The sequence below is a fragment of the Delphinus delphis genome, chromosome 11 (assembly GCF_949987515.2).
Source record: "Delphinus delphis chromosome 11, mDelDel1.2, whole genome shotgun sequence".
Taxonomy (NCBI): Eukaryota; Metazoa; Chordata; class Mammalia; order Artiodactyla; family Delphinidae; genus Delphinus; species Delphinus delphis.
Genome location: NC_082693.1, coordinates 76,157,599 through 76,169,619, shown reverse-complemented (window position 1 = coordinate 76,169,619; position 12,021 = coordinate 76,157,599). Strand labels below are relative to the sequence as shown.

Below are 12,021 nucleotides of genomic sequence, written 5' to 3'. Positions count from 1 at the left end.
CACGGGATTCAGTGAGAAAAAGGAAGCAAAGCTCTTAGCATGGTGGCTGGCACATTCAATAAATGGTAGTTATTATTATTACTTGACCCACAGGGCCTTGGAGGCACAGAGGAGGAAGTTACCTGGAGGTCACAGTGCTCGTGGCACCCAGGCCGATGTTTGGGAGGATGGGTAGAGCAGGAGGGCCAGGCCGTCAGAGTCCCACACCCTTGGGCACCTGGTTGGGGAGGTCCGGCCCTGCACGTCAGAGGGAATTATTCCACTGAAAATGAAAGTATCGCCGACGGGCCGGATGCCACTTCCTCCCAGGGAGCACGCTGGCCCCTCACCACCCCAAGTGCCCAAGACACTCCTGAGTCAGCACTGCAAAACCTTGACGAGGAATCCTCTGCTCAAGGGGGCCATTTGGACTCAGAGCGCAGATTCTGGGGACGCCTCGCCTTTTTAACGCCCAAGAGCAGCAAGGGCAAGGCTCTGACTAGGCTTCGAGGGCTCAGAAAAAGAATCACAAGGTCCCAGAGAAAGAACTGGAAAGGGAGTTAAAACCAATGGCCACGCGCCTCATTTGGTGGGTAGAAAACGGATGCCCAGATGGAAAGGGCCGTACCTGGAGCCACGCAGCAAGCTGGGGCCGAGATGAACTTACAGCCCGAACCTGCTGCTTCTAACCAAGACTCCTAGGCCAGCGCTCCTCCTACTGCCCCCAGGTTCTCAAAGGCTGGGTGGTGCAACCACCTGCAGGAATTTGGAAACGTTGACTGCTGCGCCCCACCCTGAGCTTCTGACTCAGTGGCACGGTAGGCGGTGAGGCAGGAGCTGCCTTTTGAGACTGAGACCCAGGAACTGGGTGAGGGTCCTGCTGCCTCTGTTTCAGAGCAGCTGCGGCTGAAGCTAGGATGGAGGAAGCCAAAAATATTCACCCCAGAAATAAGCGCTCCACATCTCCCCAAAGTGTGTGATGATTTATACCAAGTAAACAGCAAAGAAGGCAGATTTCATTAATCTTAATAAATAGGCATTGCCTTGGGAGAGAAAAGGGTTGGTTAAAAAAAAAAAAGGTTGTGCATCTACTTGTAAGATTACATTAAACATTAAACTAAGCACAGTCTATTTAAGGCACTGCTTCTTTTTGGATCTAAACTTAAGTAGCACTGTTAAAACCTGTGGCACAGCAGTGTATCTTATTCAAACTTTAATTAGATTTCAGAACTAGCTACAAACACACAATTATGTAGTTTTGCTGGAATCTGGATGGCTGGTGAAATTGAAGAAGGATAAGAGCGTCCTGCACCAGGGGCCTCGGAGGGCTGAATGAAGCCTGGGTTCAACAGAACACACTTCCTTTCCTACTAATATTTCATAATAATAATGGGCATCATTTATGGAGTGCTTACTCAGTGCCAAGCAATTGGATACATTTTCTCATCAGTGCTTCAGAACAGCCCTAAAATATTCTTCCTCCAGTTGTACAGGTTATAAACCCAAGGCTCAGGCAGGTCAAGAAACCTGCTTGGGGCCTCTGGTAAGCGGGTGGAGTCTAGATTCAAACCGGGCAGCGGGCTCCAGGGCCTATCCTCTTAACCAATGGAATCTGTGCCAAGTTCACATTTGAAAAGATTTTAAGATTCAATTAGATTATAACCATGTTCACTTAACTGTAACAAAGTGAACTCAAGGGGCGGGCGGCTTTTTGGAGACTTGCTTTCATATGGGATAACTGGTTGGAATTGAATGTAATTAGCTTACAGAGAGCGTAGCGGTAGGTAAATGGCTATTTCCAAGATGCTTCAGAGGCCCTGAAAACAGTGTGTTTCCATCAGCATTTGAAATATGCCCTCCACTCAGCACACGTTCATTAACCACGTGAAGGTGGATGCAAAAGTCAAGGGGTATAAAGTTTCAGTTATGTAAGGTAAGTTCTAGAAATCTATCATACGACATTGTGCCAATAGATGACGCCGTTTTGTACACTGAAAAATCTGTTAAGAGGGTAGGTCTCACGTTAATTGTCCTCACTACAATAAAATTTTTAAAAAGTCTTACTCGAGGAAATTCTAAATGAATTGTACTTGCCTAGGCCAGTTACAGCAAAAAAACAAATTTTATTTTCCCCTCCATGTGCTCCTAGTAAGGACCAAGACTAAAAGTGGTTAAATGCTGACACCACAGAGTGCTCAGGATTTATCCTGGCAAAGACATCAGCATCTGCTAAAAACAGCTGCCTATACAGTCAGCTCTGACGCCACCAAGGGATGCGACACTTACCCGCAGAAAACCAGAAAGGCAGACGGACATCCAGTTTGTGAGGAGCTTTTCCACCACGGACTCTGTGCGTCTCAGCATGAGTTTAGGCTGCATGTTACTGCACTGCTCCATCAAGTCCCTGGTCAGCACCTCGAGGATGCTGGTTAGGTAGACCAGCTTAGTTTGCAGTGCAATGGTTAAGAAGGAAGCAAACAGACACCTATTTAAAAATAGAGCCTTGGTTACAACAGCCAAGACACGGAAGCAACCTAAGTGTCCATCAACAGACGGATGGATCAGAAGATGTGGTACATATATACAATGGAATACTATTCAGCCCTAAAAAGAAGGAAATCCTGCCGTTGGCAGCAACATGGATGGACCTTGAGGGCATCATGCGAAATGAAATAGAGAAAGACAAATACTGTATGATCTCACTTATATGTGGGATCTGAAAAAAAACAAAACAAACCTCAAACTCAGAAAAAGAGATGTTTGTGGTTATCATGCTGTACACCTTAAACCTATACGGTGCTGTATATCAATTATATCCCAATAAAACTGAAAGAGAAAAAAAAAGAAGATATACAGATGATGGAAAAAAAGCATATTGAAAAAAACCAGAGTCTTGATTAAGCAGGTTAATCATCAGCTGTGGCTTGCCTGGTGCCGATAGCAGTTTCCAAGGAAACTTGAGGGGTCAGGCAATGGGATGCTAACGGGGTGCTGCCCTGTGGGTGCGTTTTTTTAACATCTAAGTTTCAACTACCTTTGTCCTCGATCCATAAAAACCACACAGCAATGTTAACTTCCGGTCATTTTATATGGTTTTCAGCATTTTCTAGTTGACTTTAAACTAGAGCGGTAACAAGAAGTGAATGTCTTCCCTGAATTTTCAGGGTGTTTTTAAAAATAGAAAACAGCACACTTCTGCTTTTTGACTCAGGACTCATGTGTTTTCTTGGTATTGGGTTTTTTTAGGGTGCTTTTTGAGGGGGGGTGTCACATGTGTGTGTGTCTTCAAAATAGAATTTGTGTTAGAGCGTTGTGATCTGAAATGGAAAGAAACATCAGGACTGCATGGTGACCCAAATCAACCAGCCTCTGGAGAGATGCATGTCCTCAGATACCAAGCTCAGGTTGTAGTTCCAAAACAAAATGAGAGGCTCAGGTTTTATTCTTTCTGCTTAATGGCTTTCAAAGTATAAACAAATGGGCTGATACCTGTCCTTCACTGAAAAGCTCTTCTGCTTTTCAAGAGTGTGGATGACAGTAACAAGGAAACTTTTATTACAAATTAGGGCATCCAAAGCTGTGAGACTTTCATTCTTGTTGTTGGCATCTCTGTTCTGAAAAAAATATAACATAATATAGATAATATATAAACTTAAAGTTAGAAAGTAGATCCACAATGGGTTTTCCAAGACAATGAATTATTTAATATCAAATTCGTGATCCCAAAATACCCACAATAACAATTCAAAGTAATAATGGAGATGATGATAACACTATGAAAGTCAGGCAGTCATGAGCGAAAAATGAAAACTTATAGACTTACATGCATATCTTCAGTGAAGATGTGTGTGAAGCCACCTGACTGAGAGGAAGGAGACACTTTTATTATTCATAACAACCAAAGGAAATGAAGAGTGTATTTTTGTCACAATACCCGAGTCCATTTTAATAGAGACACTATTTGCTAATCTGAAGAGCCCCTGGGCTTATGTTCACAGCATATCTTCTACATAATAAATAATTGTTCAGCTCTCAAGAAACACCAGTGACTTCTGAAAGCCTCTAAGAATATTTATCATTGCATCAGTTCTGGTTTTGGTAGGTGAAGGCATCTCACACTTTAAAAGAACTGACTCAAAAGTTAAAGAAGTGGTGGTGAAAGATTATGCAAATGTACAGACCACTCCTCAAGCAATTTACCTTCTAAGGATAAATACTGAGTTGTGTTGGTAAGTTTATACAAGTCTTAGCTCAGAAGCATTTACTGTCTGGATACACATTGTCATTCAAGAAGGGGTGGAGGGGGGTGGGTAAAAGCTAGAACCTGGAGTCAAACAACTTGGGTTCCAATCCTGGTTTTAATCACCTACTGGTCACATGACTTTGGACAAGTCATTGAACCTCTCTGTGCCTGACTTTCCTCATCTGAAAAATGGGAACAATAATGATTCTCACCTCACGGGTTAGGTGTGAAAATAAAATGAATGAATACACAGTAAGTTCTTCATGTCAGCTATCATTATCGGTTTTTGCTTTCTTTTTTTAATCACTAATTTACAGCAAACTAGACCACAATGCTGTTGCCCTGCTGGTTTGTAAAAATATTTTAAAGTGTTATGCTCTGTAGCTCTTGAATATAAACTTTGGGGTTTCCTTTAATGTACAATATCATAAATCATATTGGAATTAAACGACTACATTTTAAAAAGCATGCTAACACTTTAAATGAGTCAACAGGATGAAAATATAAATTCAAACATTCATTTATTTAAAAATTTTTTGGTAATACTTGAAACTTTGGGCTACTTTTATATCTTATTTAAGTAAATTTCTTCTGCAGAGAATTTTTGCCTTATAGTTTCAAATTTGTTAGCCCAAGTAGAAGACCTCAAACTATTACCTCATACTCTCCCCTGGTAATAAGCAGAAAAATCAGACCCTGGGTTTGCAGTTTCTAGTTCCTCATATTTTTCTGCTGAACCAACCTTATGCCAATAGGCAATTTAAACAGATTGAGGACTTCCCTGGTGGCACAGTGGTTAAGAATCCGCCTGCCAATGCAGGGGACACGGGTTCGAGCCCTGGTCCGGGAAGATCCCACATGCCGCAGAGCAACTAAGCCTGTGCGCCACGACTACTAAGCCTGCGCTCTAGAGCCCATGAGCCACAACTACTGAAGCCCGTGCGCCTAGAGCCCGTGCTCCACAACAAGAGAAGCCACCGCAATGAGAAGCACGTGCCCTGCAACGAAGATGCAACGCAGCCAAAAATTAATTAATTAAAGAAAAAACTTAAAAAAAAACCAGACTGATTCTTGACCTTAAATAGAGAAATACCGCTCTGGCTCCCTGGGTTTCAATGTTCCTTCCTCCTTTCATTCAAATTCTTCTCCTCTAGGTGGTTAGGTGCTCTGCTTACCCTTATTTCTTCTATTTTCAGCACAACAAAGATGCCAATATAATGAAAAGCAAGGCTTTAAAAGCCAAAAACCAACTAGCAGGGCAAAGAACTACTGGTAATGCCTTGGTCTCTGAGAAGCTACCATCTCCTCTGGGCTTTGCCTATTGTTAACCGAGTAGGTGTTGATCACCCAAGGTCTCCCTCCGCCACCCAACCTCCAGGCCTAGAGGATGTGGCTCCTGATCTATCAGTAAAGGGCCGCTCAACAGCAGGACCTACCTTCAGCCTAGAACGCATTTCAACTGGTGTTGTTCTAATGGAGTATCTTCCCTTGTTCTCTAGATCTTTTCTTAATTGTGACAAATTCAGTTTTAACTTAGGTCTTCTCAATAGGGTTCTGAAAAATGTATGCTTGTTTTTCCTGTGTCTTCTTCTGACATCAGTTTCTATAGTTTTCCCAGTTGTCTTTCAAGATTCTACATAACCCTGAGTTAAATCAGTTTGCCTTCTTGCACCTCTCTCTTCTGAGATAACACAGCATTGTTCCTAGGAATTTTTTTTTTTTTAAACACTCGCAACAGCATTCCTTTGCATTCATCACTCTACCTTGCTCTTGATGACCGAATTTAGAAGATAGGAAAACTTTTTCTTTCAGGCCACAGATTACTCTCTTCAGCACTCAAGGGCAATCATTAACTATAAAAGCCCACAGAGTACTCCTGTAGATGGTAGAAATCTCTCCTTTTATTGCTATTAAATTCTTAATGGGGATCTCAGATAGCTGGGAAATAGGACTCTTGGTGCAACCTTTGCTGAGGCCCTGCACAGTCATCATGATTCAGGGAATTAAACTCCCCTCCCTAGGCAGTATTCTGCCATAGAAATGAAGGAGGTGGCAAATGGCAAGTCGTGGTGCCTGCTATTATTGGAGGATAACTTAAAAAAAAATACAAGTACTAAAAGCTAAAGTCTTATTTCTAGCCTTCTTGATTTACAACACTAAGGCTTGGACAAAAAAAAGAAAATATGGTGGGTGTTTTATGGAGGTATCCCCACCCTCCAGACACAGCATCACATATCATGGTGTCTGCTTCTGGAATTATAGAGAAACTGGAAATTGCTTACTGCATGTGTCTGGGTTTCTGAACTCTAGGCTTCTGGCCAAATGTAGCTGAGAAGCTGATGGTAAGGTGATACAAGCTCTCTTTTGGCCTGGAGAGATTTTCTGGCTTTGCTTAGAAGTCTAGATTTAAATGTCATATGTAATTGGTGTTGATGTGTTCCAGAGGTTGGGCCTTGCTGTGGTCACCCGTTCTGGACAAAAAAAAAGAGGGCAATATGGAGGAACTGGGGTACAGGGACTTGGAGGTGATGGTAGGAGGATGAGTGTACCTCGCCAAAGACTTGGGAGGGTAAATGAGGAAGACTATGCGAGTGGGTGAGAAAATGGAGGTGTTAGAACGTGAGACCGAAAACCCAAAGGGTTAAGCAGACGACTCCTCGGATCCCAGAACAAATTAATTAATCATTTCATGCAGCTATTTCCACTAAATGAGGATGACACAAACTGATCAGCTGAAGAATAACTGCTGGAGAGAACCATAAAAACTCTACATTGCTAAAAATGGCTGCTATTAACTCAGATTCTACACGTGTCTACTTTTCTCCCTCTTGGCCAACAGTACTTTTCATTTCCAATTGAGAAGTAATAGTGAATAATCTAGTAGCTGCAATGTAAGTCATGCAGATAAACACAACAAACTGGCCAGCCCACGATTTATTGATTTTTAAATAAACTAGCTCACTTCCCAGCTACAAATTCAGTTCTAAACTGGTAGTAAAATAAAGCAAAAAAATCATCACTTTGAACTTGTGTCCCTCCTAGGTTTTTGTTACTGGACAACGAGTAATTGCCAGTGACCCATCACTGCTTTATACCCTAATCAATCCAATTAATAGTTATCCTCCTCCCTGCTCTGCTGAGATTTAAGCCATTATTCTGTACCAAGCACATTATCTACCGCTGCCTTGGAAGGAAACACGGTTTTTGACAGTAGCAACAAGCACCTTCATTATTATTCAAGACTCAACCTTAGGAATATGATCGATGCTCTTTTACCTCAGGGAAGAAAGTTCTCAGAGCAAAATGTTTGTAGTCAAGGAAGGGAACAGTTCCAAAACTATCAACCACATCCAATTTATCCATCTGCAGCTCAGCAAAGCCTGCAAAACAGAATCCCAAGAGCAATATTTTAACTCAGAAAACAATGGATAAGATCTTCTGCTGTTTTGTCTAACACGGAGTATGACCTTGGTTTTCATTAAAGAAGAAACAGTAGATAATTACTTGGTTGGCTGCAGAGAAGAGCTGAAATAAAACACAAAGCCAGGCCTAGACCCTGCTGTTCAGTTGTCTTCTATACAAACAGCTCTCATTACTGTGGCTGGTTCCGTTTAAGGGTTAAAAAAAAAAAGGGGGGGCTTGTTTTTCTACAAATAAAATTTTGGAGCCTACCGTCACGTATCTCTTTCCGGAGCTCGCTCTCCAGGAGCTCCAGCTGTTGGCTCTGTTTGCGACTCAGTTCCTTCGATTTGTGCCTGGTCACTCCCACAGCCGCTGTGGAGACAGAGATCCAGCATGAGACTGACAAAAAGGAAAACAGAACCAACCTGTACAGTCCTTTACAGAAGAGGCGGCGGAGGGAGAGCGAGAAAGGCTAGCCTGGAAGAGGTGGAATTTCTAAGAAGAAAGATTCCCAGTGAGGGGTCACTCTACAGATGAAGATGCTCAAATGCAACAGAAAAACCCCCCAAAACCCCTACTCATCTTCAAAGTAAAAAACTAAATCCAATAACCTTCACTTGGAACCAAAGATCCCAGCTGGCTGAAAAGGAATGAAACAAGCCAAGTTTCCCTACAGCCACAGGCCACTTAATATTGTTCTGTTCTTTTTTAATGTTTCTAAACATCCCTAGAGAAATAAAGTTGAGCCTTAAATGCAGAAAAAAACCCCACACATCCACAGTGAGTTACATGAGCCAAACTTGCATAGATCAAATGGGGTGACAGGATGAGTGGTCCCCAGTGAACGCTTGTATCTGGATATTGCTTCTTTCTCCACTTCATTTTGCTTCTAACTATGCTGTAGATGCAGTAAACCGAACAAGTGCGGCACTCGGGTTCATGTCCCCGCTCTGTCATTAACTAGCTGTGCGACCTCAGGGAAGTTCCTTAGCATCTCTGTGCCTGGCTGCCTTATCTAGTAAAGTGCCTGCCTCCTCGTGACACTGACAGGATTCTAGGAGGTAACTCACAGAAAACATTTAGATCTTATTTTTAAAAAAGCATATGTAGCAATTGTCAACTCTCATTATTATTCTCGGAAGTTTTTCCTCTTTTAATAGAAATTTCATGATAAAAGGATCCTGCTAGATGTGAATGATGCTGGAGGAAACAAAATTCAATACAGCTGTGTGCTGGACCACTTCATAAAGTCAACAGTCTTAATCATAATGTGCATCATGTATCTTCAAGAGAGGGTGGAGCAGGCAGGGATTCTCAAATTTGCTTGACTGTGGAGCCCTCTTTCTAGGAGCATCACTTGGGACTGCTGGCACTCAGACCACCCTTTAGGCAGCACCAGCTCACTGCCTGAAAATGGAGCTAGCAGGCCACGTCCACAAAGCAGTGAGTTTTTCCTGGCTGAAATCTCCAAGGGAAGCTACAGGGGGTGTTTTGTAGGTGGCAGCCTTAGGCCAGGTGTGTATAGTGTTTTCACTAATGATGTGATCGATGGTCTGAAGAGTACACTTACTCAAGCTGCTAAGGACACATGCCTCCATGGAATCATGGTAAGAAGGGGAGGAGAATTTTAAACAGCTTTGCAGATACCAATGAAACCAAAAGTGATGTGTCAGATGGAGCCCACTTCACCTGAAAGAGCATAAACAATCTCTACCGACAAAGTGAAGGGAGAGGAATGAAGATGCGCAGAGAGCCCAGGAAGAGATCAGAGGTTTCTGGGCAGTCACAAAGTAGATGTGACTCCATGATGAGACTGCTCTACCTAGAGCCGCCTGACAGCAGCGGATTCTCAAAATCGAGCTCAGCGTTTAGAATTTACAAGTAATCTTATTTGAAGCCAGCACCGGCCAGGACTTTATTAAAATATCAGGCCCAATTCTGGATTCTAGCTGCATTAAGAGTGGTGGATAACTTGGAGAGAGCTTTAAAAATACCTGAAATGATCATCAACAGTACAAAACAGGGTCTCTGCAAAATGAATTCATTCCATTAGGCTAGTTAACAATACACACAAATCCTTCCTTCACTGGACTGGGAACTAGCCGAGAGAAAGGACCAGGACTGAACTCATCTTCCCTAAGTCCAAAGCCTTGCACAGCTATCAGCAACATAACAGGTGCTCAATAAACGTCAGGTAAGTGCGTGCAGGGATAGATGAATGAGTGAGTGAGTGAGTGAGTATACGGAAGGAGACCTTAGCAACTATTAACCGAAAACCATTAGAGAGGCGATGCCTGCATTAAATCAAGGAATATGATGGGCTCCATAGCTTTGGAGGAGAGTTCTCTTTTTTAAGGAGGACAAGAGGAAACAGACTTAAAATGAAAAGCAGCTCAGAAACAGAGGTCAAAAACTGAATGGCTACAGGGACCAGGTCCTCAGATGAGGTAAGTGGCCTGGATGGAGACAGTAGGGAGTGGTGGAGACTATGGCAAAAGCTCAGTGAACACCTGCCCTCTCTCTAGGGGTAGCTGCTCCTCAGCTCCAGCAAACTGATATTATGGAAAAATTAGGATCCAATGATCCAGATCTTTCAAATTTTCAAGAATCGCCTAATTTTAAAATGTTGTCAATTACTTCAAATTTTTAAAAATGCTACGTGGGCCAAACAAAACACATCGGTTGGCCAGATTTCACCCAGTGAGCAACCACCATGGGATCACTGTGCTTGGATGAGCCTTGGAACATTTTAATAGATGGTACAGATCACACTTCCAAAACACAGTTCTGCCAGGAAAGACAGGGCTGGGGTAGGGGTGAGGGGCGGGGTTTGCTGGGATGAGAAGGCAGGATGAGATGACCAAGTCTTAGAGCCCCAAATCCCAGAGGAATTCTGAAGAAATAATGTAAATGGGACATTTGTCATCACAATTCACAGGTTCAGGGAAGCAAAGTGGATTATATTTCTCAAACACCAAGATACCAACCATCTTTGTAATCCAGCCTTTTATCAATGAAGCATCCTAAAAAATGTTTAGAAAGCCCTCCACGTGTACCTATTAGTCTTTTCCCAAAGTTTTGATCTGGGTTTTCATCCATTGATACTTAACTGAAGCAAACAGCCCCTGAAGGCTGAAAGCCTTCCTGCCTGCCGAGGCCCCAGGGAATAATTTCTCTGACAAAATTAAACAGGGCACTTACCAAAAATGACAATCACTAGCAAGACGGGCAGCCCAATCAGAAAATACCAAGTGGAAATAACCGATTCCCGCTCGACGTACAGTTCCAGGTTTCCCAGTTTGACCTAAGGGGACAAAGAGGTGGGGTCGAGGTGGGGACCACATCTAGGTACACAATTTTTCCCCCCAAATGGTTTTCTCCAAGATACAAAAAGAGGTGGCAAGCTAGGTAGGATATCCGAGTTCAAGTCCCGTCTCTGGGCAGATTAGCTATGTGAATTTCAGCCAATCAAGAACATTCCCTGTGCCTTGGTTTCTGGATTCAGCTCCAATCAGTTGAAGGGCTAGACCCACAGATTTTACACTTGGGTCCTCTTTGCCCTGGGGGTTTTAAACTGCAGGAATGGGGGCGATAAAGAGATAGTAACCTGTGGGTAAGACACCCTCTTACCCCTGGACTAAGGAAGTAATCCAACTTTTTAACCTCTTCTACATCTTGTGTTTTCTTGATGGGCCTATTTTGAAGGAAGCATTCTGTGGGAAAAACCAGTTTGGCAATGCTGCCAGGATGATCCCTGAGGGGCTTTTCCAATTTTAGGTTTTGATTATAAAAGTTTGTAAAACTTGTAAAGGGAAAAACTCTATATCAAGCCTTATTTTTGCATTGACATACATATAAGTATTGAGGAACATTACCATCCTGGGAGCCACGGCTGCCCCTGTGGAAGTATCTGTGCAAAGTGGCTAGAGTGCAGACTCCGGGCCCAGACAGCCCAGGTTCTGAGTCCCAGTCCAGAGAATGAACCCGGGCCCTCGGCAGTGAGAACACGAGTCCTAACCACTGGACCGCCAGGGTGCTCCCCCTTGCTGTCCTTCCCAGCTGTAGGAGCTTGCGTGAGTCACCTATCCGTGCAGCTCTCACTTTCCCCATCTCTAAAATGGGATGCTGTTACGCCTCTTCGGAGGGTTGTTGTGAAGATGAAACGTGCCGGCATTTGTTTGTAAGCAAGTTCCTGGCACTCCCGCTCAGAGCTCTCCAGCGGACTCCTGGAGCTCAGAGCCAAGTCCCCACAATGACCCCCAATTGGCTCTCCACGCTCCCCCTGTTAATGCTCTCACCTCCTTGGAATACTCCCCGCCTTGTTCCTTCCACTCCGCCACACTGGTCTCCTTGTTGCCCTTTAACAGCACCAGGGAGGCTCCTGATCCAGGAACTTT

At 43.4% G+C, this 12,021-nt stretch overlaps 1 protein-coding gene across 1 annotated transcript in view; it reads right to left on the bottom strand.

Annotated features, from left to right (window-relative positions):
• Positions 1-12,021, bottom strand: part of PLXNC1 (plexin C1) — a 141,803-nt gene that overhangs the window by 38,840 nt on the left and 90,942 nt on the right. Inside the window, exons 15-20 of the mRNA XM_060025382.1 lie at positions 10,826-10,928; positions 7,895-7,996; positions 7,499-7,602; positions 3,803-3,841; positions 3,469-3,593; positions 2,266-2,464 (exon numbers count right to left, since the gene is read on the bottom strand). Coding sequence (XP_059881365.1) covers positions 2,266-2,464; positions 3,469-3,593; positions 3,803-3,841; positions 7,499-7,602; positions 7,895-7,996; positions 10,826-10,928 — 672 coding nt within the window. The remainder of the gene's footprint in view (positions 1-2,265; positions 2,465-3,468; positions 3,594-3,802; positions 3,842-7,498; positions 7,603-7,894; positions 7,997-10,825; positions 10,929-12,021) is intronic.